Raw genomic sequence first — 21,265 nt, forward strand, 5'->3', positions numbered from 1 at the left:
TTGCAATTTATAATATTAATAAAGTACAAAAGGAAAAGTAAAGAGAAATTTTTGTCAAAAACGACTGTTTTAAAAGTTATTCGATTATTCAGAGTATTGAGAAGAATCTCCATAATTATTGCTGCTTCAACACAATGTTCAATACACGAACCATTGCTTTTCCAAAGGTTTAAAAAAAAACAAATCCAAGGAAAAGTAGCTCCAATTCTAAGGCTGGCAAGCACTAGAGAAATTGGTTGCTTTAATTGACATCAACATAAAGCAAAACAAGCTGAGCAGTCTAATCCTAAACCCTTCCTAAATTCTAAAAATAAGCAGGCTGTACCAAAAAGATTCACTTTAAAAAAACAGCCACCACAAGAAATCATGGTTATAAGCAAACAGGAGGTCAGTTAGTCACAGAACCACTTGGGAAAGACAGATGACTCACATTCACTAGCCTTAAAATAAGATTTATTCGGTCCTCAAAATCAAAATATTAACTTCTCCCTTCACAAAAGGCTGAATTCCATTTCAAGGGAAAAGAACCGTCTCCTTTTCTTTTAATGATTCATAAAAATACACCCACAAGGTAATTATAGAAACACAAGTCATTACAACGGCTAAACAAAATCAGGCGCCTCGAAACCAGGAATGGAAGGCGGGCTGGTGGCAGATGCCAAAGCATCACCCCACTCCCTCATTTCCAGGTGCTATGGCCTGGGGGAAGTCGCTCATGCCACCCCGCCTGCTCCGCACAGCCTTCGGGCCCCTCTCCGCCGCACGAGCATTCCCAAAGGCTCGGCGGAAATAGAGCGCCAGGAAAAAGCTCCACAGCAGGGGGAGGCCGGGCGCGGCGGGGCCCGGTCCGCACAGCGGAGCCGCGCGCCCGCACCCCGGGCCAAGGCATCGCGGGGCCCTGGGCCCACGTGAGGAATATCTGCAGAGGTGGAAGAGGACCTCGGGCCCGGCGTCGGGGCAGCCCAGGCCGAGGCCCTGCCCAGGGAGGGCCGGGCCTCCAGGAGATGCCGCGGGGACCAGGGGGTGGGGGAGAGGAGCCGAGCCGGGCCGCATCCCGCCCCCACCCCGGCCCCGTCGCTGCCGCTCACCGGGGGCAGCCGACGGAGGCGGCTCCCGGCTGGGGGCCTCCCGCCGCAGCCCAGCCACAGCCTCGGCCACAGCCGCCGCCGCCGCTTCCTCCTGCTCACTTTACAAAATGGCGGCGGCAGGAAGTGCCATCAATCTCAGCCCGCCCCCTGCCCCCCTCCCTCGCCAGAACTCGGGCCCGGCGTTCTCCGCGCCCCCAGACCGGCCCCCGAGCTTCCCGCACAGACACGCACCCTCCCCCGTCCTACGCGGCCGGCGCAGCCCCGGGCGGAGGTCCCCCCTCACGTGCGCCAACGGCGGGGAGCGGAGCAGGCGGGGGGAGCGAGGGGGAGGAGACGGCGCTTACGCCGGCGGCGTAGCGACCCGCGGGGAGGCCTCCCTTACGCCAGCGGCGCAGCGCCCGTCCCGGGCGGCCGTGCGCAGGCGGCGCAGAGTAACCCCCGGGCCCGAGCCGCTGCGCAGAGGACATAGCGGGCTCCCGGTACCGCCGCGGCGGAGACGCGCCGGGCGCCGCCGGGGGGGGCCGCGCCGAGGGGCGGGGGGGCTCCCCCGGGCGCCCCTTCCCCCATCCCGTGCGCCGCCTCGGGCTTGGCCCGTCTCCCCCCCCGCCCGCGTCCCCCGCCCCTCGGCGGCGCTGCGCAGATGGCGTAGGTGTGTTTGGCGCACTGGGCCTATTACGCAATGCAGGTTACGTTGGCAGGAGGCGTAAGTAAATGTCTAGAATCCGACAGCCTCCCCCCCGACCACCCGGGCCCGCTTCCCGGCCGGGCCCCGCTGGGCCTGGCCCCCCGGCCCCAACTCCCCGCCCGCCTGCTTCCGGCGCTCCGCCCTTCGGTCATCGGCCCGTGCCTCCCTCCCTGAAGGGCAGACACATTCGCCTCACCTGGGACTAGGCCGCGCACCGCCGCCGCCGCCTCTGCCGCCGCCTCCGGGCTGCACGGTGCCGGGGCCCAGCCCCGCTGCCAAGGAGCGCGGAGCCCGGGGACCGCCGCCGCGTCGACCTGCACACACAGGGCCCGGGCCCGGGCCCGGTCCCCCGCTCCAGGGGCACCTCTGGGAGTCGCGGTTTCAGCTCTCGGGAGCAGGAGCCCAGAACAAACAGCTCCGCCGCCACCGCCGCCGCCGCCAGCGCTCTGGCGTCACGACGCACGCACTCGCGTGCGCGCACGCCGCCGCTCCGCTAGGACACGCCCCTCCCGAGACGCGGCCCCCGCGGGGGCGCGCCTCGCGCCTCCCGCGCGCAGCTGTTCTCTGTCGCGTCCGCGGGCGTCGGACTGCGCCGCAGCGCCGGATGTCGCGCGCCGGGGGAGGGAGAGGGGGATGGGCAGGGGCTAAGAGGGCAGGGGCGCGGGGTCACCGCGCTGGGGCCCGAGGCGCTGCTCCTGCGGGAAGGCACGAGGGAGAAGCCCCGAACCCCCAGAAAAGCCGAGAGGCGGGGTGGGGAGCGGCATCCAGAGAGGAGGAGAAGGCTCGAGTGAGTGGAGGGGCCGGAGGGGAGAGCGGAGGAGGGAACGGGGCGAGAGATGGGGCCGGAGGGAGAAGAGGAGGGGGACCAGGAAGGACGGAACGGAGGGGAAGCGCAGGGAGAGGAGAAAGCCAAGAGGCGAGAAGGGGGCATGGAGAGAATGAGGAGGAGGAAAGAACTAAAAGGGAGAGAAAGGGAAAAGAGGGAGTCATCCTCAGAGGCGAGGGGGAGAGACAGAAAATAGGAAAGACTTAAAGAGGAAGAGGGATCCGGGGGGAAATGAGGAAGAGAGGCGATCAAGTGAGAGAAGTGAAGAGGAAGAGAGAAATGCGAGGGGAAAAGAGACGAAAGGGGGAGGAACAGAAACAGTGGAAGACATGATAAAGGAAAGAGGAGGCAGGAAGCAATACTGGGAGGGCTTAAGGGAGGAGGGGGAGAGGCAAGTATTGGAAGCTTAAGTGGAATTTTAATTATTTTTAAAACAGTTCAAATCTAACTTTAAGATTTTTCTTCTTAACATACGTTTAAAACATATTGCATGAAACAGGAGTTTCATAAAGATTTTTTTAAAAAAGATTGAAAGAAAGGAGGTAGGGGGAGAGAAAGGGGTGAAGAGGGGAGAGGAAGAGAAACAAGGGAAAGAAGGAGAGATGAGAAGGGAAGAGAGCAATGTTAATGTTGTTGAGATTTTTCTCAATCCTATATTTGAAATAATGTTAATTGAATTCAGGAAAGATTTTTGCTTACCTTTTCTGGGAAGCAATAAAGAAGTAGGGGTAATGGTATTTTATAAGTACACACCTGAGGAAATCTAGGAATGGAGGGGTAGAGGGATAATGGTGAAGCATTTATTTGAGTCAAGATCAATAAAAACAAAAACATAAGTATTATAAATGTTCCATGTAACTCCAGGACAGAAAATAAGATTTGGACGAGTTTTAGATCACAAGTCTAATATGAAAGCATAATTAAAGCAATGATTGGGGGACTTCATAATAATAAGGACCACTGCTCCTAGGGTTATTTGCCCAAATGGAATCAAATAAGACCTTTTTTGATTTGTTCTGATAATAGTTATCCTTCAAAAAATAAATAAAAAGATCTATTTTGAATAAGATTTTAACAACTCAGAGAAACTATTTGAGTCAGGTCAGATCAAGTATTAAATGCCTTCCACGCAGAGAGACTGTGATAAATGCTGAGAATAAGAAGAAATACAAAAACAACCCCTGCCTTCAAGGACTTTACAATCGAATATAATGCAGGTACAACATGGATGTCTAGTAAACATCTTAAACTCATTTCTAAACTGAGTTCATTATCTTTCTCCCTAAACCCTCCCTCTAGCCCGTCTCCTCAGTCCTGGCCGAGTGTACAGCCCAGGAGTCATCCAGGATTCCCCACCACCTCTTTACATTATATATTTGTTGCAAGGGTCTGTCATTTTCACCTTTCTAATATTTCTGGAATCCATTCCCACCTCTCCTCCTCCACTGCCACCACTCTGGCGCAGGCTCTCATCACCTCATGCCTACAGCCAACTCCCACTCTAATCCATCCACTCAACCACTGAAAATGATTTTTCTCAAGTATAGGCCTGACAAGTCACTCCCTTACTCAAAAAACTCCAGTGGCTGCCTATTCCCTCCAGGATCAAATACAATGTCATCTTGGGTATTCAAATCCATTCATGACCCAGCCCTCTCTTGTCTTTACAGTATTCTTACAGCTTTCTTGCCCCTCAAGATGTGATCCAGTGACCCTAGCCTCCTGACTGATCCATGAACAAGACATTCTTTATCTGGGCTTTCATTATTCTCCCTGGCTATTCCTCCTTTTTTGGAAGACTCTTCTTTTCCTGGCTTCTTTTAAGTCCCAACTAAAATTCTGTCTTATACAGGAAGTCCCTTCCCCTCATAATTCTGGTGCCCACACTTCCAATTTATTGTGTCTCCTATGTATGATTTGTTTATATATATTTGTTTGCTGTTGCCTTCACTAGTTATGAATTTCTTGAGAGTAAGGACAGTCTTTACTTCTTTTTGTATCTCCAGTGCTTAACACTGTACCAGTTAGTAAGTATTTAATGTTTATTGACTGCAAACCACTATGTACAAAAAGGATATGTGCAAAGTAAATTGGAGATATGTAATCTCAGAAAACAACTAGAATTAAAGGGAGATCAAGAACTTATTGTAGTAGGTAAGGTTTTGACTGATAACTGAAGAAATGAGGTAGAACTGAAGAGAAAAATTTCCAAATATGGGGGACAGCCAGTGGAGTCAAATACCATAAGAGTAGCAGTTGGTAAATGTTCGATCTTTACTTGAGATCTTGTTCAGCGAGGAAAATTCTTGTATCAAGGCAACTCATTCCACTTTTGGATAGCTCTAATTGTTGGCAAGTTTTTCTTTAAATCAGACCTAAATTTGGGTCTGCAACTTCTACCCTTTGCTTCTGTTCTCTGGGACTAAATAAATTTAACCTGTCTTCTACGTTATAATTCAAATGTTTATATCTCCCCCTAGTTGTTGTTTGTCTTTCATTCATGAAGAAGACCATGACATTAAGGATGCCATGACATGCACATAAATTGGATTTGAGTGAGTGAAAGCCTCACTTTCTCCTCTGGAGCCATTTGGGTCCAGGAGTCAGATATGAATCAGAACTGGAGATGGGCCTGAATGTAAGAAGAACCTACATATATATATATATGTATGTATGTGTGTGTGTTTATACATACATATACATATCTATCTATCTATATATGAATGGATATATATATATATATATATATATGGATGTATATGTGGATGTGCAGGGATTTCACCCATCAGGCAAAAAGCAGGCTACTAAGAAATATAGAATGTCAGGATCTTAAAAGAATAGTACCACTTGTTCCAAGTACAGTAAAAGACAGGATAGAACTAATGCTTGTCGTAATTTGTATGATAATTGGATTATGTAGAAGTGGAACCAACTGTTCAATTTTTTCTCTGCTTCTATTTTTTCTGTCAGAATGATCTTTTACCTAGCATGGTCCAGACAAAATGGGTACTATCTCCTACCAAGATTAGGTTTGAGAACTGAAAGATGTAATTATTGAGTCACTATTGGCAATAAACTCCCTTTTTTTCCCCCCTTAAGAGAAGTGAATGGAGTCTGCAGATCATGGGTCAGTTGTTTTGATTATCATTCTTGGTAAAATTTCTAGGCACATTATTAAAGGAATGGTTTGTGGATATCTTGAGAAACGTGTAATCACAAATATTCAACATAGGTTGACTACTGCGTAAGAAAACATTTGTATTTCTTTATTATGAATTCTTGTTTTTGAATTACTAAGAACTGTTAAGAAAACTGGAAATGGGTCTGTTGAAAAAATAGTACCTTATGCTACATACTATACTCAATTCCACATACTACAATTCCAAATGGTTAAAAAAAAATCTTAAGTATTTAAAAAGTTACACTATAGCAAAAGGAGGAAAGGAAACAAATACAAAACCATCCTACTCATAAAAATTTAAGAACTTTCATATAAATGAAAATAATCTATTGAGGATCAAAAGGAAAAGCTTGGCAGTAAAATATTTGTTAAATATTTGATTAAAGTTGCTAATTCTGGAGGTAATTGACACCTATCTGTGAGACAGAGCCATTCCCCAAATGTAATAAAAGGAAACATACCAAGGGATTGGGGAACAGCTCAAAAAAGTATAGTATAGTTTGTGTTTGTGTGTGTGTGTGTATTTGTATACATATATATGTAAAGTATAGATATAAAGAAACATTACTGCACTATAAGGATTGATACATAAAAACCATTCAGTGAAACATAATTAGGCTTGTCTACTTTTTAGATTTAATGTCTACAATATAAAAACAACACTGAGAACAAAACATTCAAATACAAAACAAATACAATGTTAGCACTATCATCATCTAAAAACCCACCTTTCTAAATGAAAAGTATTTTAGGAAATTTTTTTGTATGTGTGTATGTGTCTTGGACATATTTTTATGAAGTATGTTGTATCAGTTAACAAAATCAGCTTAAAAATTTTAACATTCTGGCATGGTAGGCTAATAACCTTTTCTTTTTTGTTAGGATTATTGAGTTTGTAGAATATATTAGATGTTTTTAATAAAATTCAGTTCAATTTTAGCTAAGCAATTGAAAAAGTCTTGGTATTCTTCTAGAAAAGATGGCAACAAGTGGACAAGTGTACTAGTTCTTTGGACAGTTAAGTAGGTCTGGGCATTCCATTGGAGACTTCTTGCCAAGCTACCATTAGAGCATTAGTAACTCAGTTTGGACATTAAAATAGTTTGTGATATATCTAATCATATTATAATCCAGCACACAGTTCTTTTTCTTTTCCACAAGAATATCATATTATACTTTATCACTTTACTATTTGCAAAAGTCTATGTAAACTACATGACATTCCTCTGATCTCTTACATTACTAATTGTGTTCAGAAAGGAAAATAAAGGTTGTATTATCTGTGGGGAAGCCAGTGGCTCTTTGTGAAGACCACATTCTCTAGATATACTTGGTCAGAATGGACACTGAGGAGTAGACCACATTGAACAAATAAATCATGCCATGTAATTTTCATGTTCTCTACCATTGCTTGGCAGTCTACATTTCCCCACTGGATTCTAAGCATTCCCTGAGAGCAGAATGATGTGTGAGGTATTTTATAACTATGATTTATGGAAGCAACCTTTGTGGAGAAGGTACCACTTATCCCTACTGTAAGCTGGCCTAACTGAAGCAGCAAGGCACTCTGACAACAGAGTAAAATGTAGCAATGATGAGTCAGAAAACTCAAACTATCACTTGACCGCTTTCTTGGGCTGTAATAGAAACAGTCCAGAGCCCTAAACTCAAGAACCTTAGGAACAGCAATATTTTCAACATGGTACCTGTTGTCATCATCCTGGGACATAAACTACTTTGCAGGTACATCTTGGACCTGTTTGTGCATGTCTTATAGGCATAGGTATTGAAAACCCAGATAGGAATGGTCATGCCGCCCTCACAGAGGGCCGGCGCCCGGGGCAGAGTCGGCACCTTGGCTGCCATGAGGCTACCCAACATCCTGCTCACCACACTAGGCAAAGAACTTGCATCAAGAACAGGACTGGTATACATTAATGTGGACGATTTAGCACAAGAAGGACAGTTATATGATGGCTTTGATGAAGAATACAAATGTCCTATTTTGGATAAAGACAGAGTAGTTGATGAGTTAGAAAATAAAATGACTGAAGGTAGAATTATTACCATGCTGTGACTTCTTTCCTGAACGATGGTTTCATATAGTTTTTGTGCTTTAAACAGATAATTCTGTGTTATATTCAAGACTTGAAAAGAGGGGATACAGTGTAAAGAAATTACAGGACACTATACAGTGTGAAATTTTCCAAATTCTTTATGAAGAAGCCATGGCCTCCTACAAGAATGAAATAGTGCACAAGCTGCCAAGCAGTGTGCCAGAAGAACTAGAGAGTAATTTAGATTAGATAATGAAATGGATTGAACAGTGGAAGAAAGATAATTGAACTTTGAAGGCAAAGCATGGATTTTCAAGGTTTTCTACAAATTATTTTCTTGATGACTTCTTCCTCCTCATGCAAATAGGGATTAAGTAAACATAGACTAAAGTTTGCTATCCAGGATTGTGTTGTACAAGTGGTAGGTGGATAAATATATAAGGTTGAGTTATGACTAAATTTTTTTTTGTCCATGAGAAAATTGAGAAACCCCCAAATAAACGAATAAGATATTAAGGATTTTTAAAGTTTAGATATATTCAACATTCTCCTTTATTTTGGTTACCTGCTAAAGAGTAAGCAAATTTGAGAAACTAGGTGGAAATTTAATAATTGACATGAATAAGAAAAATGAAGACTAGGAAGAACTGCTGACTTTGTAAATAAAAGAGCTTAAGGATAAAGCTAAAAAAAAAAAAGGTCATGCCATTAAAAGTCCTTGGCACTGTCAAATGGCTCAGCATCAGAAATTGATAAAATCTTATTGGTGGAAATATTAAAGAAATTTTACTACATTTTATTGTTGCATTCTAAAGACCACAAGATATATGTCTTGCAGCAGAAACCTGTATTTTTCCCCCAATGAAATATGAGCCCCATTGAATAGGGAAACATTTTATTTGTATCCCACTATTTATCATACAGTGCTTTCATACATATTAAATTATTAATCCATTTAGGTAATAAAAGTTTGAATTAGATTTGTTTGGTTTTGGTATATGATAGCCATCTTAGAATACAGAATTTGGAAGAGAACATGTATAAACATGCTTTCAAAGGCAGTTTAGCATCTTAAAATAGTTTGTGAAGTTAGGGTTCAAGGGAAGAGTTAAAAAAGTACCAAGACAATGGAGGACTTTATTTTGACACTGTATCCTAGAATAACTTGAAGATCACCTTCTCTGGGTCACACTTGACTTTTTTCGGGGGGGGGGGTGGGTTTGCAAGGCAATGGGGTTAAGTGGCTTGCCCAAGGCCACACGGCTAGGTAGTTAAATGTCTGAGGCCGAATTTGAACCCCAGGTACTCCTGACTCCAGGGCTGGTGCTTTATCTACTGCGCCACCTAGTCACCCCTCTTACTTGACTTCAATGAAAAATTTAACTCCTGTTCTACTACTCATTTCTGTCATCCTTAATCTACAAAAATTTATATATACAGGTCAGCATTATCAGGGGATATTGTAAAAACACTGGGAAATTGTTCATTAGTTAGCAATGTAATTTTTTGACAACCTTAACTGGCCTGTTTGTTCATTTGTAAAATGAGCGTGTGAAATGAATTATCTTGAAAGTTTGCATCTATTTCCCCCAGTAACAAAAAGTAGGGACTTTAATTTTTCATTATATTTATCCCCCAGTGCATAGTTACGTAGTTTATACTTGTTTCTGAACTGACTTAAATTTATGTGGCAAGCACTGTGCTGGAGCTGCAAACAAGACAGTCCTTGTTCTTAGGAAACTAGCATTCTCTTAGAGTATAAACAATAGAGGGTTGCTAGAAATGGGATGTAGGTGGGATGGTGTGGAGATGGGTTAGGAAGTGGAATGGAGGTCTGGATCTTTATAAACAAAGATGCAAGTTCATTATCAGGGTACAGTGTTCCAGAGGCTAAGGTCAAAGTTCTGGTCTTCCAATACCATCACACTATTTACATTCAACTCCACTATGGCAGGACTGCCAGTAAGATCTGTATACAGCCCAGATAAAATGTTAACAGTAGGTATCATAAGTATTTATGATTTTGCCATTCATTGCATTTGTTCTTTACTAAATAGCAAATGTTATCTTCATTTTAAATTTCTAGTCAGAGAAGACCTATACCTATAAGCATCTTTAGAGGAAGATTATAAATAAGGCAGTTGTTACTTTCTGGAGAGTATCCCAGGTTTAACAGTAAAATAATGAACAAAGCCAATCATGTGCCAGACAGCCTTTTAAGGGTTTTTCCACGTTATCATCCTGACCTTGAAAACCCAATTTAACCATATCTTATATTCATAGTATTTAATGTGTGATGCCACCAGGAAATCATACAGTAATGAAAACTGGTCTTCAAGCAATGCTTTCCAAACATATTTGGCTACTGAATACTTCTAAGCTGGATATGTAGTGGAAAGCCTTTGGGATGAAAAGATCTAAGGTGAGGGAAATTTTATAGTATAATAGTTGCTGGTAACATCTTTATTATTTTTAGCTTTTGCAAGGCCACACAGCCAGGTAATTATTAAGTGTCTGAGACCAGATTTAAACTCAGGTACTCCTGACTCCAGGGCCGATGCTCTATCCAGTACACCACCTAGCCACCCCAATATCTTTATTTTTAATATTTTTGAGATATGACCAGCATGAAAAAATTTCTCACAAAACTCTTCTAGAATCAGTGCTACATGAAGTGTTTGACAAATGCTGCCCCCTAAGTGAATGTGCCTGTCAAGAATCAGTAGTAATAAGTTACATTTATAGAGCTTGTCAGATTTGACTCTTCCCTATGAAATGATTAGTTCTTGGTATCATCCTGACTTTACAGATGAAAAAAGTCAGGTTAATTAACTTAACCTTGGTCACACAATCATCATAAGCAAGATTTGAATCCAGAAAACATGACTTAAACCCAATGCCTTTTCCATAGTCAAAAAGGAATAGTATAATAGAAACAAGGAATAGTATAATAGAAACAACTAGTCTCCAAAGGTTAAAAGGCAGTTTATTGCTGCTATTTGTCATTGTTACAGAGTATTTATCTATTACTGCCTTTCTCAGATATAATACAACTCTAGGATTCATTTTTGTATTATGGTAGATCCCATTGTTTTTCCTGATGAAAACAACAGGGACTAATTTATAGTGTTAAAGCATTAAGGAAAAGTTAATAGGAATCTAGTTTTTCTACTTCTAGCTTATTGAATAATTCATTTATCTTTTAAATTGTTTAACTCATCACTTGTTTGTTTCTTCCTCCAATTAGATGATAAATTACAAGGGCCCCTTTCATTCTTTGTATCCTGCACAGTGATTTGCATGTAGGTATTCAATAGGCATTGCCAGTCAATCATTTCTTTCTCTTATGATTTAGAAACTCAGTATTTGGAACTATTTCATTCCAGGCAGTCAGAACTTATAAAAAAAAACCCTGATAATATTTCCAATGAGCAAAACTATTCTAAATGTTAATTCATCATTCTATTTAGATTCCAAAGTTAACTTAAGAACAATGTAGTCTGAGTTTGATCCCCAGATTTGGCTAAAAAAAGATGGGTGTTTGACAAATAGCTAAATGTTAGCCTTTTGAAATATTTTAATGGTTACCCAGTTAACAAAAAATTTATCTTCAGTATTAATTTCTGCTCTCAAACTAGTAGAAGCTATTATAAAAATAAATTCCCAAAAGAGAAAAGAAAAAGGAGAGTGGTCCATTTGTACCAAAATATTTTTAATTCTTTTCATAGTAGCCAAAAATGAAACTAAGGAGGTGCCCACCTGTTGGGATAGGCAAATAAATTATGGTACATGAATGTAATGGAACATTGTTGTGCCATAAGAAATGAAGGGATCCAAAAACAGAACAATTCATAACCTGAAACAACATAGGGAACAAAAAAACACCTTTGAAGGATTTTAAAGCCATGAGCAATACAATGATATAAATCCCCCAGTCCAGACCGGGGGTCCCCAAAAAGTTTTGTTTATCCACTGTGAAGTCTTTCCCTACCCCCAATAATCCCAGACTGAAGATGACCAGTTATTTCTTATTAGAGAAGTGATGGGACTCAAAATGAAGAGACACGCATGTATTTTTGGAAATGGCAATATGAGGATTTGTTTTGTCTTGGGCTATGTATATTTGTTGTGAATTTTTTTTTAACTGTTCAATGGGGAGGAAGGAGTCGGCAGAGACAATTAAGTGCTTATAAAAATTATTTTGTAAAAAAATGAATAATTCATGGGCTGTATTTAGTGATGAAACTATCAAGTTTTATTTTAAATGATACTTTTCAAATGAAGGTCAAAAGAACAACCATAGTTTTATTATTTCTTAAGAAATGTACAACTTTGTGCAATCTTCAACCTAAAACAAAAAAGGATGTCGAAAGCATAGCATAACTAAGCATTAATCTACAGAATATACCAGTGATACAGCCTTGATGGGTCCCTTCTCTGAAATCCCATGTCTTCCAGCAACATACTGGAGTGTTTCATCCAAAGCAAAAACATCCATGGATTCTATAATAGTGCCCAATAAATCACCTTCACAGGGAAAATAAAAACAAAAAAACCTTATTCTACCACAATCTCATCTTCTGATTCTGCACCAAAGTTTTCTACATCGGTTTCTTTGTCGTGAGCAGTGCCAGATTCCATGCCGTCCCCCTCTGGATCCAGGTCTCTGTTCTGGCTGTTATCATTACTGGTTCCTACAGACGAATTTCCATTGTCACATTCTGGTTTGCTTTCTATTTCTTCTTTCAGTTGTTGGCTTGAAATATCACCATTTTTAGCCTCATCAGTATCAATGGTGCTTTGATCTTTGGTCCTCACTTCACTGTTCACTTGAGGTGGTATTGCTTCTTCTCCATCGACTGCCTTGACTGCTTCTGCAATCAGCTCTGCTAACACTGCTGTAACAACTTCTTCAGCAGTCTCTTCCTTGTCTTCATCTCCTTCAACATCTGGATCCACTATTTCATCTGTGAAGGGATCTTCACCCTTGGTGAATGAATAGAAACAACATCAGTGAGCTGTCACAGAAAGTAGAATACAAAGAACAGCCAGAGAGCTAGACCTTCAAAATAATCATGATAGGGACTAAGCTTTTGTACTTAGAAAAACTAAGAAATTTTACCTTATGAAATACATGAACTAGAATTACAAATAGTCCAAGCAAGATTATACTGCTAAAGCAGTGGAGTTAACTTAGGGAAAAGAATACTCTCACCCAATAATTCTATAAACAAACATCAATTCCTTTTTTAAAAAATCAGAACTATCTCTTATGAGAGATGAAACACTACAAAAAAAACCTCAAAAATAAATTCAAAAAAAATTTTTAGGAAAAATTACAATAACCTATACCTAATGGTTTTATGGATAGATTTATATAATCCACTTATCATTAATACTGCATTTGAAAACAAAGATCAGGATTTTATTGGGCATAATAAATAGGGTTAGGGGAGGATTCTAAAAACATTTCTTTCTCTGCTTCCTTTCAAATTTAGGACCAAAACTTGAAAACCAAGACATACACATCTCCTAGAAAGGATTGTCAAATACTGTAAATGCCTACATAGTGGACAATCTTGTTTTTTTCCCTCCCCCAAAAGTTCTTTATACCCACTGAGTCTTCCCCTGCCCCCAACTACAAACCTTGAGGTATTTTTCAAGCATTTTCACTATATGTCTGTTGTTCAAGACACTCTTAGCCACGTGTAAGCTAGTCTTCTTGAATTGTTCAGCAGCAAGCTACAAAGGAAGGTAAACATAGATTACTTCTCCTGAGGGAAAGGAAACAGATTACAGACCTGTTATAAAAGTAGAAGATTTAGGTTACAGAGGTGCTGCTCTGTACTGATAGAGCAGTCTCCTCACTGGGAAATCAATATACCAGCAGCATCTCAAGTCTTGTTTAGAGGCAGCTAGATGGCATAGGGGATATAACACTGGGGAATCAGGAAGACCCCAGTTAAAAACAAGCTTTACATACTTAAGTGTGACCCTGAGAGAGACAAAGCGTAAGCACATATAAATGTTAGCTATTATCTAAAAACATGCAAATAAAAAAAAGAATCATTCTTCTACAGAGGGAAGTAGTAGTATATTTTGATTCAGAAAGGTATGGTGATGAGAGCACTGGTGGCCTAAGTTAGAAGAACTAGGTTCAAATCTAACTTAGCTATGTATCCTCAGCATGTAGTTTAACCTCTGATAGTCAGGGTAATTTGGTCTTAAAAGGAGATGGGGAAAGAGAAGAGAGGGAAGCTTTTTATATATTAAAAGCACTACAGAACTATGAAGACTTATTGAAATAGGCAAATATCAAGTATTAAAAACTTGCACTTCCAAGGTCAACTTTGCAAGGTACCACTCTGGGTGCTGCAAATACAAGGACAAAAACTAAATATTTCCTGCCTTCAAAAAGGATCTTTGCTTCAGATATACATATCTTAGCAACATCAAACTCAGGTTACACACAACACATTTCCAGAAGAAGGTAAAAAAATCTCTTAACTTTACATGAAGAAAAATCTCAACAATTTCAACAAGACGCAAAACATCTAACCTCAAATGACAAGAGTTAATTTTAACCTTAGGAAAATAAAAGCTCCCTTCCAACACAATCCCTCAAAATGACCACAAGATGTTTTGATAATGAGAGAATACCACAAGGATAAAGACTGTTCTACACTATAATAGCTGATTTCAGAATAGGGTTGGGAGCACTTACACGGCGGTTATGATTGTGGTCAGCAGAATAAAGATGCCGCTGAAGAAGATGGTGTTGAGCAGGAATCAACATGTCACAAGCCATACAATGCGCAGCTTCAATCCGCTTAAAAAAATGTTCCTGGCCAATTCCTGTAGATCCAAATGAGGGTTGTTTAATCACTGTCCAAGTATTTGGAATTGTTCATTTATAGGGTCCAATACCCACATAAAATTTGTAACTCCTTAATCTCCCACCCATCTTTCTCCATGAGCATCTTAATGCCATCTTTTTTTTTATTCTTTTTTTTTTAGGTTTTGCAAGGCAAATGGGGTTAAGTGGCTTGCCCAAGGCCACACAGCTAGGTAATTATTAAGTGTCTGAGGTCGGATTTGAACCCAGGCACTCCTGACTCCAAGGCTGATGCTCTATCCACTGCGCCACCTAGCCGCCCCCTTAATGCCATCTTAAATAAAGAATATGTTAAAATTGTTTCATGTGTAAAATCAAGTATGTGTTCCCTTAGCTTTTCCTTTTGTCCAAAAGGAATAATTTAAATTCCTTTCATATTATATTTAATTATAAATGTAAATGATAAATATAAGATCTTTGAAAATAAATTCTCTCCCTAGTTGTATTTTTTTTGTTCTGCTAAATATATTTAATATAAATAATCAGAACTTGTAGCTTACTTTTTAGTCTTCTACTCCCACTGCATCTGTGTTGAAGCTGACAGAAAATTTCTGAGCATGCTAGATGCTATGATGCATATTTGGATCTTCTAGGTCCTCTTTCACTAAAGCCTCTCAACTCACCTTTGAAAGGGTCTGGTTTCTGCTTTACACTTTCCTTTTCAGTCAGTTCCTGACGACGCTTCTCTATTTTCTTATTCCTGTTCACAATGTATTCCTAGAAAGATTGAAGGACAATATAAAGGACAAAAGGGCAAATTATACATAAAAACAACTTTAATCAAGGGCTTTTCATCTCTTCTATGTCCAGGAGCCTGGCTGAAATGCACGGACTTTCTCACAATCACATTTGTAAAAGAATAACATAAGATAGAGAGGATTAAAAAATAACAACTTCCTCAAATACAGCAAAATCAGAATATTACAAAGAAAAAAAACCACTCAGTTGGAGGATGTTAGGTTAAAACCCTGGCTTAAATATTTTTTTGTTAATACTAATTTGTATTAATACGTGCATTGATGGTGATCTAAAAACATGTCTCAAAAGCAGTATCAAAAACATTCAGGTTTTGTTCCTTCACATCATTTTGGGCTATTTGGAAAAGATCTAAGATTTAGGAAACCAATTAATATTTCTTCTTTACCTCCCTTTGGTATTTACAAAATGGAGATAAATTTTAAAGTAACTTTTTGCACCAATATTATACCTCACCTGTAAGAATTCCACTGTCTTGTCAGGTAGCTTAGTACCAATGAAACGCAGTGTATCTTTATGGAACTTGCTCTGTAGGTGCTTATGGATTTCTTCATCCTTAAAACTACGGAACTTGCATATAGAACAGGCAAATTGAATCCTAAAATAGAATAAAGAAATATTAAACAGAGGGTCAACAACAAAGAGTTTTCTTTCTATATTGATAAAGTTTATGATCAGTATGAATGAAGCCTCTAAAGATCTCTAGGCAGTTATCAAGGGATAAACTACCACATTACAAATACCTCTACTAGCTATAATACAACTACACTTTTACACAGCAATTGAAGCTGCTTGACACTATACATAGTGTCTTACTTATTTTTCTAATCCCCATAGCATCTAATTTAGACATATTTTTCTCTTTGTTTCTTTCTTGCAAGGCATATGGGGATAAATGACTTGCTCAGGGTCACACAGTGTCTTAGTAATATCTGAACTCAAGTCCTGATTCCTTGGACTTGCTGCAAAAACAACATAAAGAACTGAGTAAAGAGAGAAGAAACTGACTTCCAATTCCCCTTTTGTTGATGGGTTGTCATATTGATTTCAATAGTGACACTTCTTTCCCTTAGTTTCTCATTGCTAGTAAATAGGATAAAAAAAATTGATAATATTATGAAAATTAATAAAGCATCTTGACAATCTTGTTATCCCTTGGCACAAACAAGTTGCTCCTTCCAACTCTGATGCTAGTGAAAACTAATGGAGAAAGTTATTACAATCTTGTTAATAGATTCATAACAAGTATAGGTAATTTTTCAAATGAGCTGGACAAGGATTCTTCCATTCTTCTCTAGTACATTTATGCCAACTGTTCCAAACCTCCACTTCAGTCCTTAAATACCACCTAACTTTCTTTACTCTTCAGGAGAGAAAGTTTATTATTTACTGAGAAAATTCAGATCTTAGCTTCTCTACTCACTATGTCAAAATACTCTTCAACAGCAGTCATTCACTCCACTCAGTGAAGAGTAAGCTTATCTAGTTAAGGCCCAATACCTACTGTATCCTCTAGGAAAGCCTATCCTACTCATTCCTTGTCAGTTCCTCTTCAGTATGAATATAGCCTCTTTTCTCATTACCTATAAACATGACCAAGCCTTCTCTATGTTTAGAAAAACTTCACTCTACCCTGGCACACCTTCAAGTGGGCATTCTAAAGAGCTCATCCATCTCAATCTCTGGAATCTCCTTTCAATACATAACGACATACTTCTCTTGTGTTTCTTTCACCTTCAGGCAATCAAGAAAACATGTATTTCCCCTCCACTCCCTAGAACACAATGTGTCCCCTGGTCATCTTTTTCCAAAGTGATTACACCTTATTTTATGTGTTTATTTGTATGTGTCAATCAAGCTCTATTAAGAACCTGGTAAGTGTTGAGCATTACAGCAGCCAATAACCTCAATAACCTCATTACATAATATTGGGGAAAGTGCCACATACTTACATGACTGTTCAAAAAATAAATACTAAAGAGGACTTCTAGATCAAAGACCAATAAGATGGAGGATTAGATATTTTCCTTCAATCTTAAGTATCTCTCAAACCTATTCAATAGAGGAATTGTATATAAGAGATAAAGCTATGACACAAGGGACCAAAAGAAAACCCCAAAATCTATTCACCAGCCAGTACTAGGCTCACTCAATACTCCCTTGTCACCCCACCCCATGCTTCCAGAAGCAAGGGTGCCAAATTAACCTAAGGGTTTGCAAGAGTCAATGACAGAAACTCAAAGAGCATAAGAAGCCTGTTCAGGCCCAGATTTCATTATGGCAGGACTTTTGTGCCTCAACAGAGCTCAGACAGATTGAAGAAGAGAAGAAACTATGGCATGACACATATGTCACTGCTTGTGTGGAAGCTCTACTAAGCAAGTCTGAGGGGAAAATAGCCCAGATTCAGATATACTATCCTAGATATTATCTGGGGCAGAGACCAAGGGAGGCCAAGATACTTTTAAGGTCCAGTCCCCAAAAAAACTTCTCAGTAAAGAAAATGAAGTTGACAATTGAAAGAATCCACAGATTTTCTCCGGGGGGGGGGGGGGGGGGGAAGGGGGGAGAAGACACTAAAAGCTCTAAGGCATGTAGCGAATCACAAATTCAACAAGTGACCTTCAAAAATTTAAGACCTTCAAAGACCTTTCAAAGGAAAGGAAATTCAAATAAGATTACTGTGTACCCACCAGAAATGACAAGAGGGAATGAAATATATTCCACAAAGATCAAAGGGGCTCAAGATGCAAACAAAGGTTGGTCTATACTTCAATTGTAAAAATAACCATTAATGAAAAAAATGAATGTTTACTAAAAAAGGTATTCAAAATATTTCTAGACAGAAAAATCTGAATAATGTGCTTCTCAAACACTGAAGTACAAGAAAAATTACCAAACACAGCAATGGACAACAACCTTTAAGATTTTTTTTTTCAAAATGCACACAAGGATGAAAAGAGAAGTCAAAGAAATAGTAAGTGATATTAAGTGATAGAAAGAGGCTTGAACCCATCATGAACTAAATCTTACAAGATCCCACTTACAAAAAACCAAATTTTTTTTGGTGGTACTAAATTACAGAATGGGTAGATATTACATAAAAGAGTGAGGGGAAGAAGAAGGTAAATAAAAATATGTCATGTACCTTAAGACTAACATTGAAGAAAAAACTCCTGTATTCTCTTAGGAAAACATTCTAAAAAAGAATGATTGAGGAGACAATGGGATAGATAGGAAGAGGTAGAAAGAAATGCAGGAATTTTCAGTGGTAGGAGGGGGTAGCATTGAAGAATGATAGCTATTTCTAAGAATGAGAAAAAAGAATAAAGGGGTCTGGGGGACAAGATCTAGAAGGCAATAATATTGAAACTGCTCAGAAGGAACCCAAAATGCTACCTTAGGAGTTTAACTCCACAAGGAATGAAGAAATTAAAGAAGGATCAAATAAGGGTCATGAAGCAAAGAATAAAATTCTAGAATAGACATTAAGGAGAGAGAGAAATAATAAATATAATGAGGAAAAGAAATCCTTTTTAATAAAAGGCAAGAAAGGGGGCAGCTAGGTGGCGTAGTGGATAAAGCATCGGCCTTGGAGTCAGGAGTACGGGTTCAAATCTGGTCTCAGACACTTAATAATGACCTAGCCATGTGGCCTTGTGCAAGCCACTTAACCCCATTTGCCTTGCAAAAAAAAAATCTAAAAAACAAAACAAAATAAAAGACAAGAAAAATGAAATTAAACTAATAACTTAAAGGTGGGAGGAAAGGAACTTGAGGGTGAGAAAAGGAAAAGCATTAGCAAAAGAGTTGCCCCAAAATAGACTAGACTCAAATATAACTGAAGAGACACTGTACTGTGATTATATAAAGGAAAAAAAAAATTTTTTTTAGATTTTTCAAGGCAATGGGGTTAAAGTGGCTTGCCCAAGGCCACATGGCTAGGTAATTAATTATTAAGTGTCTGAGGTCGGATTTGAACTCGGGTACTCCTGACCCCAAGGCTGGTGCTCAATCCACTGCGCCACCTAGCCGCACCCCCAAAAAAACTTTTAAGAGACATAGAGGAAAATATAGACCTGAATGGAGTAAACAATCCAAGAAAGTGAAAAAGTGTCTCTTCCTTTTAAGAATCCTTTAAAAAACAAGCACAAAATAAAAATTAAATCCTGGGAAAAAGTTCAGTGTGAATCAGATGAATCCAAAGAGAGGAATTGCAGTCATGTTATCAAACAAAGCAAAAACAAAGAGATAACCCTATGAAAGATAGAACTGCAAAAGGCAGATATTGAAGGCAGGGAGAAATTAAGAGGACATTATAATCAGCCAGATGAGAACTGATATGGAAGTGATATGGTGATTCTAATGTAAAAAAGGAGGGGACAGAAATGAAAGATGGGGAGATATAGAATTGATGAAACATGGGGAGCAGCATTACTCCAGGCTCCTTCTTTTCCCAATTTCTACAGCAATTGTGCCAGAGCTTCTAATTTCTTTTCAAGGCTCTCTCAAGCCTTCTATGATGCCTCCCCTCCCAATAACCTTTATTTTATTTTTATTTTTTTAGATTTTTTGCAAGGCAATGGGGTTAAGTGGCTTGCCCAAGGCCACACAGCTAGGTAATTATTAAGTGTCTGAGGTCAGATTTAAACTCAGATACTCCTGATTCCAGGGCGCTTGCTCTGTTCACGGCACCACCTAGCCCCCCCCCCCCCCCATAACCTTTAAATTAAGGATTTTATCTCTTAAGTCACAGGAAAAAACTGACCACTTGCCCAAAGCAGCTTCTCATCTCATTTACTCAGGTATCTCTCCATTATCTCCTTCTTCACCCTGGTCTCAGATGAAGAGTTTGCCTGCTCCTTGCCAAGGCAAAAACCGATTCCTACAATCTTCAGTTCTCCAGCAAACTGTCCTATCCTAAATTGCTCTTAACTGTGGCTATTGCATGTTGCCTAAGAACATGCCCATCCTCAAAAAAACCCCTGATTACCCATCTATGATGATTCTCTTTTAATCCTCATCAATTTTATGGCTAAACTGTCTTAGAAAAAAAGTTTATATACTGTTGGCACTCTTCTCTCATTAGTCTAAATTTTGAAAGCCATGCTTCTGACCTACCTAGTGGCTTTGTCTCAATTTCTCAATTCAGATTCTCCTGGGCTTCTCTATAACTGACAATTAGCACTTCTTTCTGGATAGTCCCTCCTCTTTAAACACTGCTCTCTCCTGAATTTCATCAGTTAGATCCATCTCAGTCTCCTTCGTTAAATTCTCATCCAGATCATACCTACTAATCGATGCTATCCTCTAACTCTACATCTTGTAATCCTCTTCTTTTTCTCTCTATATCAGAAGTTCATCTTTTTTGTGTTTGATGAAATGTCTGGCAATCTGGTGAAACCTACAGACCCTTTCTTAGAATAACATTTTTAAATGCATAAAATATAAAGAATTACAAAAGAAAGCAATTATATTCAAACATAGTTATCAAAAAGTTTATGTATCCCAAGTTATGACTCTTTGAACTATGCTATCACATTTGGTGATTTATGAGTTCAATTTCACTGAGTTCATCTCTGTGAAAAACATTTCCAGATCAACATTTATACAAGGAAAAGACCCTAACTCAGAAAGACCTAGAACCTCTAAGGAGAATATGATCTGGTCTCCAGCACAGAAAGACTTCCTGGAAGAAATCAGGAAGGAGTTTAAAAATCAATTGGAAGATCTGGGAGAGACAATTAACACCTTACAACAAGAAAAAAAAAATCACT

The 21,265-nt window shown here is 39.7% G+C and overlaps 2 protein-coding genes and 1 pseudogene across 4 annotated transcripts in view; 1 reads left to right on the plus strand and 2 right to left on the minus strand.

Moving 5' to 3' along the window:
- BRD4 (bromodomain containing 4) overlaps positions 1-2,259 on the minus strand; it is a 141,841-nt gene extending 139,582 nt beyond the window's left edge. For both annotated transcript variants that reach the window (XM_074204288.1, XM_074204287.1), the window contains exon 1: positions 1,970-2,259. The gene's annotated coding sequence lies outside the window, so the exon portion shown is untranslated. The remainder of the gene's footprint in view (positions 1-1,969) is intronic.
- A 392-nt stretch (positions 2,260-2,651) lies between these two features.
- LOC141500815 (adenylate kinase isoenzyme 6-like) lies at positions 2,652-9,035 on the plus strand (annotated as a pseudogene).
- Positions 9,036-12,069: 3,034 nt separating this feature from the next.
- The window catches only part of AKAP8 (A-kinase anchoring protein 8), a 67,821-nt gene continuing 58,625 nt past the window's right edge, over positions 12,070-21,265 (minus strand). For both annotated transcript variants that reach the window (XM_074204290.1, XM_074204289.1), the window contains 5 exons: positions 15,945-16,086; positions 15,356-15,449; positions 14,562-14,692; positions 13,484-13,579; positions 12,070-12,823 (listed from right to left, as the gene is read on the minus strand). In XM_074204290.1, the coding sequence (XP_074060391.1) occupies positions 12,395-12,823; positions 13,484-13,579; positions 14,562-14,692; positions 15,356-15,449; positions 15,945-16,086 (892 nt within the window). In that variant the 3' untranslated portion in view covers positions 12,070-12,394. The remainder of the gene's footprint in view (positions 12,824-13,483; positions 13,580-14,561; positions 14,693-15,355; positions 15,450-15,944; positions 16,087-21,265) is intronic.

Source organism: Macrotis lagotis, chromosome X (assembly GCF_037893015.1).
Source record: "Macrotis lagotis isolate mMagLag1 chromosome X, bilby.v1.9.chrom.fasta, whole genome shotgun sequence".
Taxonomy (NCBI): Eukaryota; Metazoa; Chordata; class Mammalia; order Peramelemorphia; family Peramelidae; genus Macrotis; species Macrotis lagotis.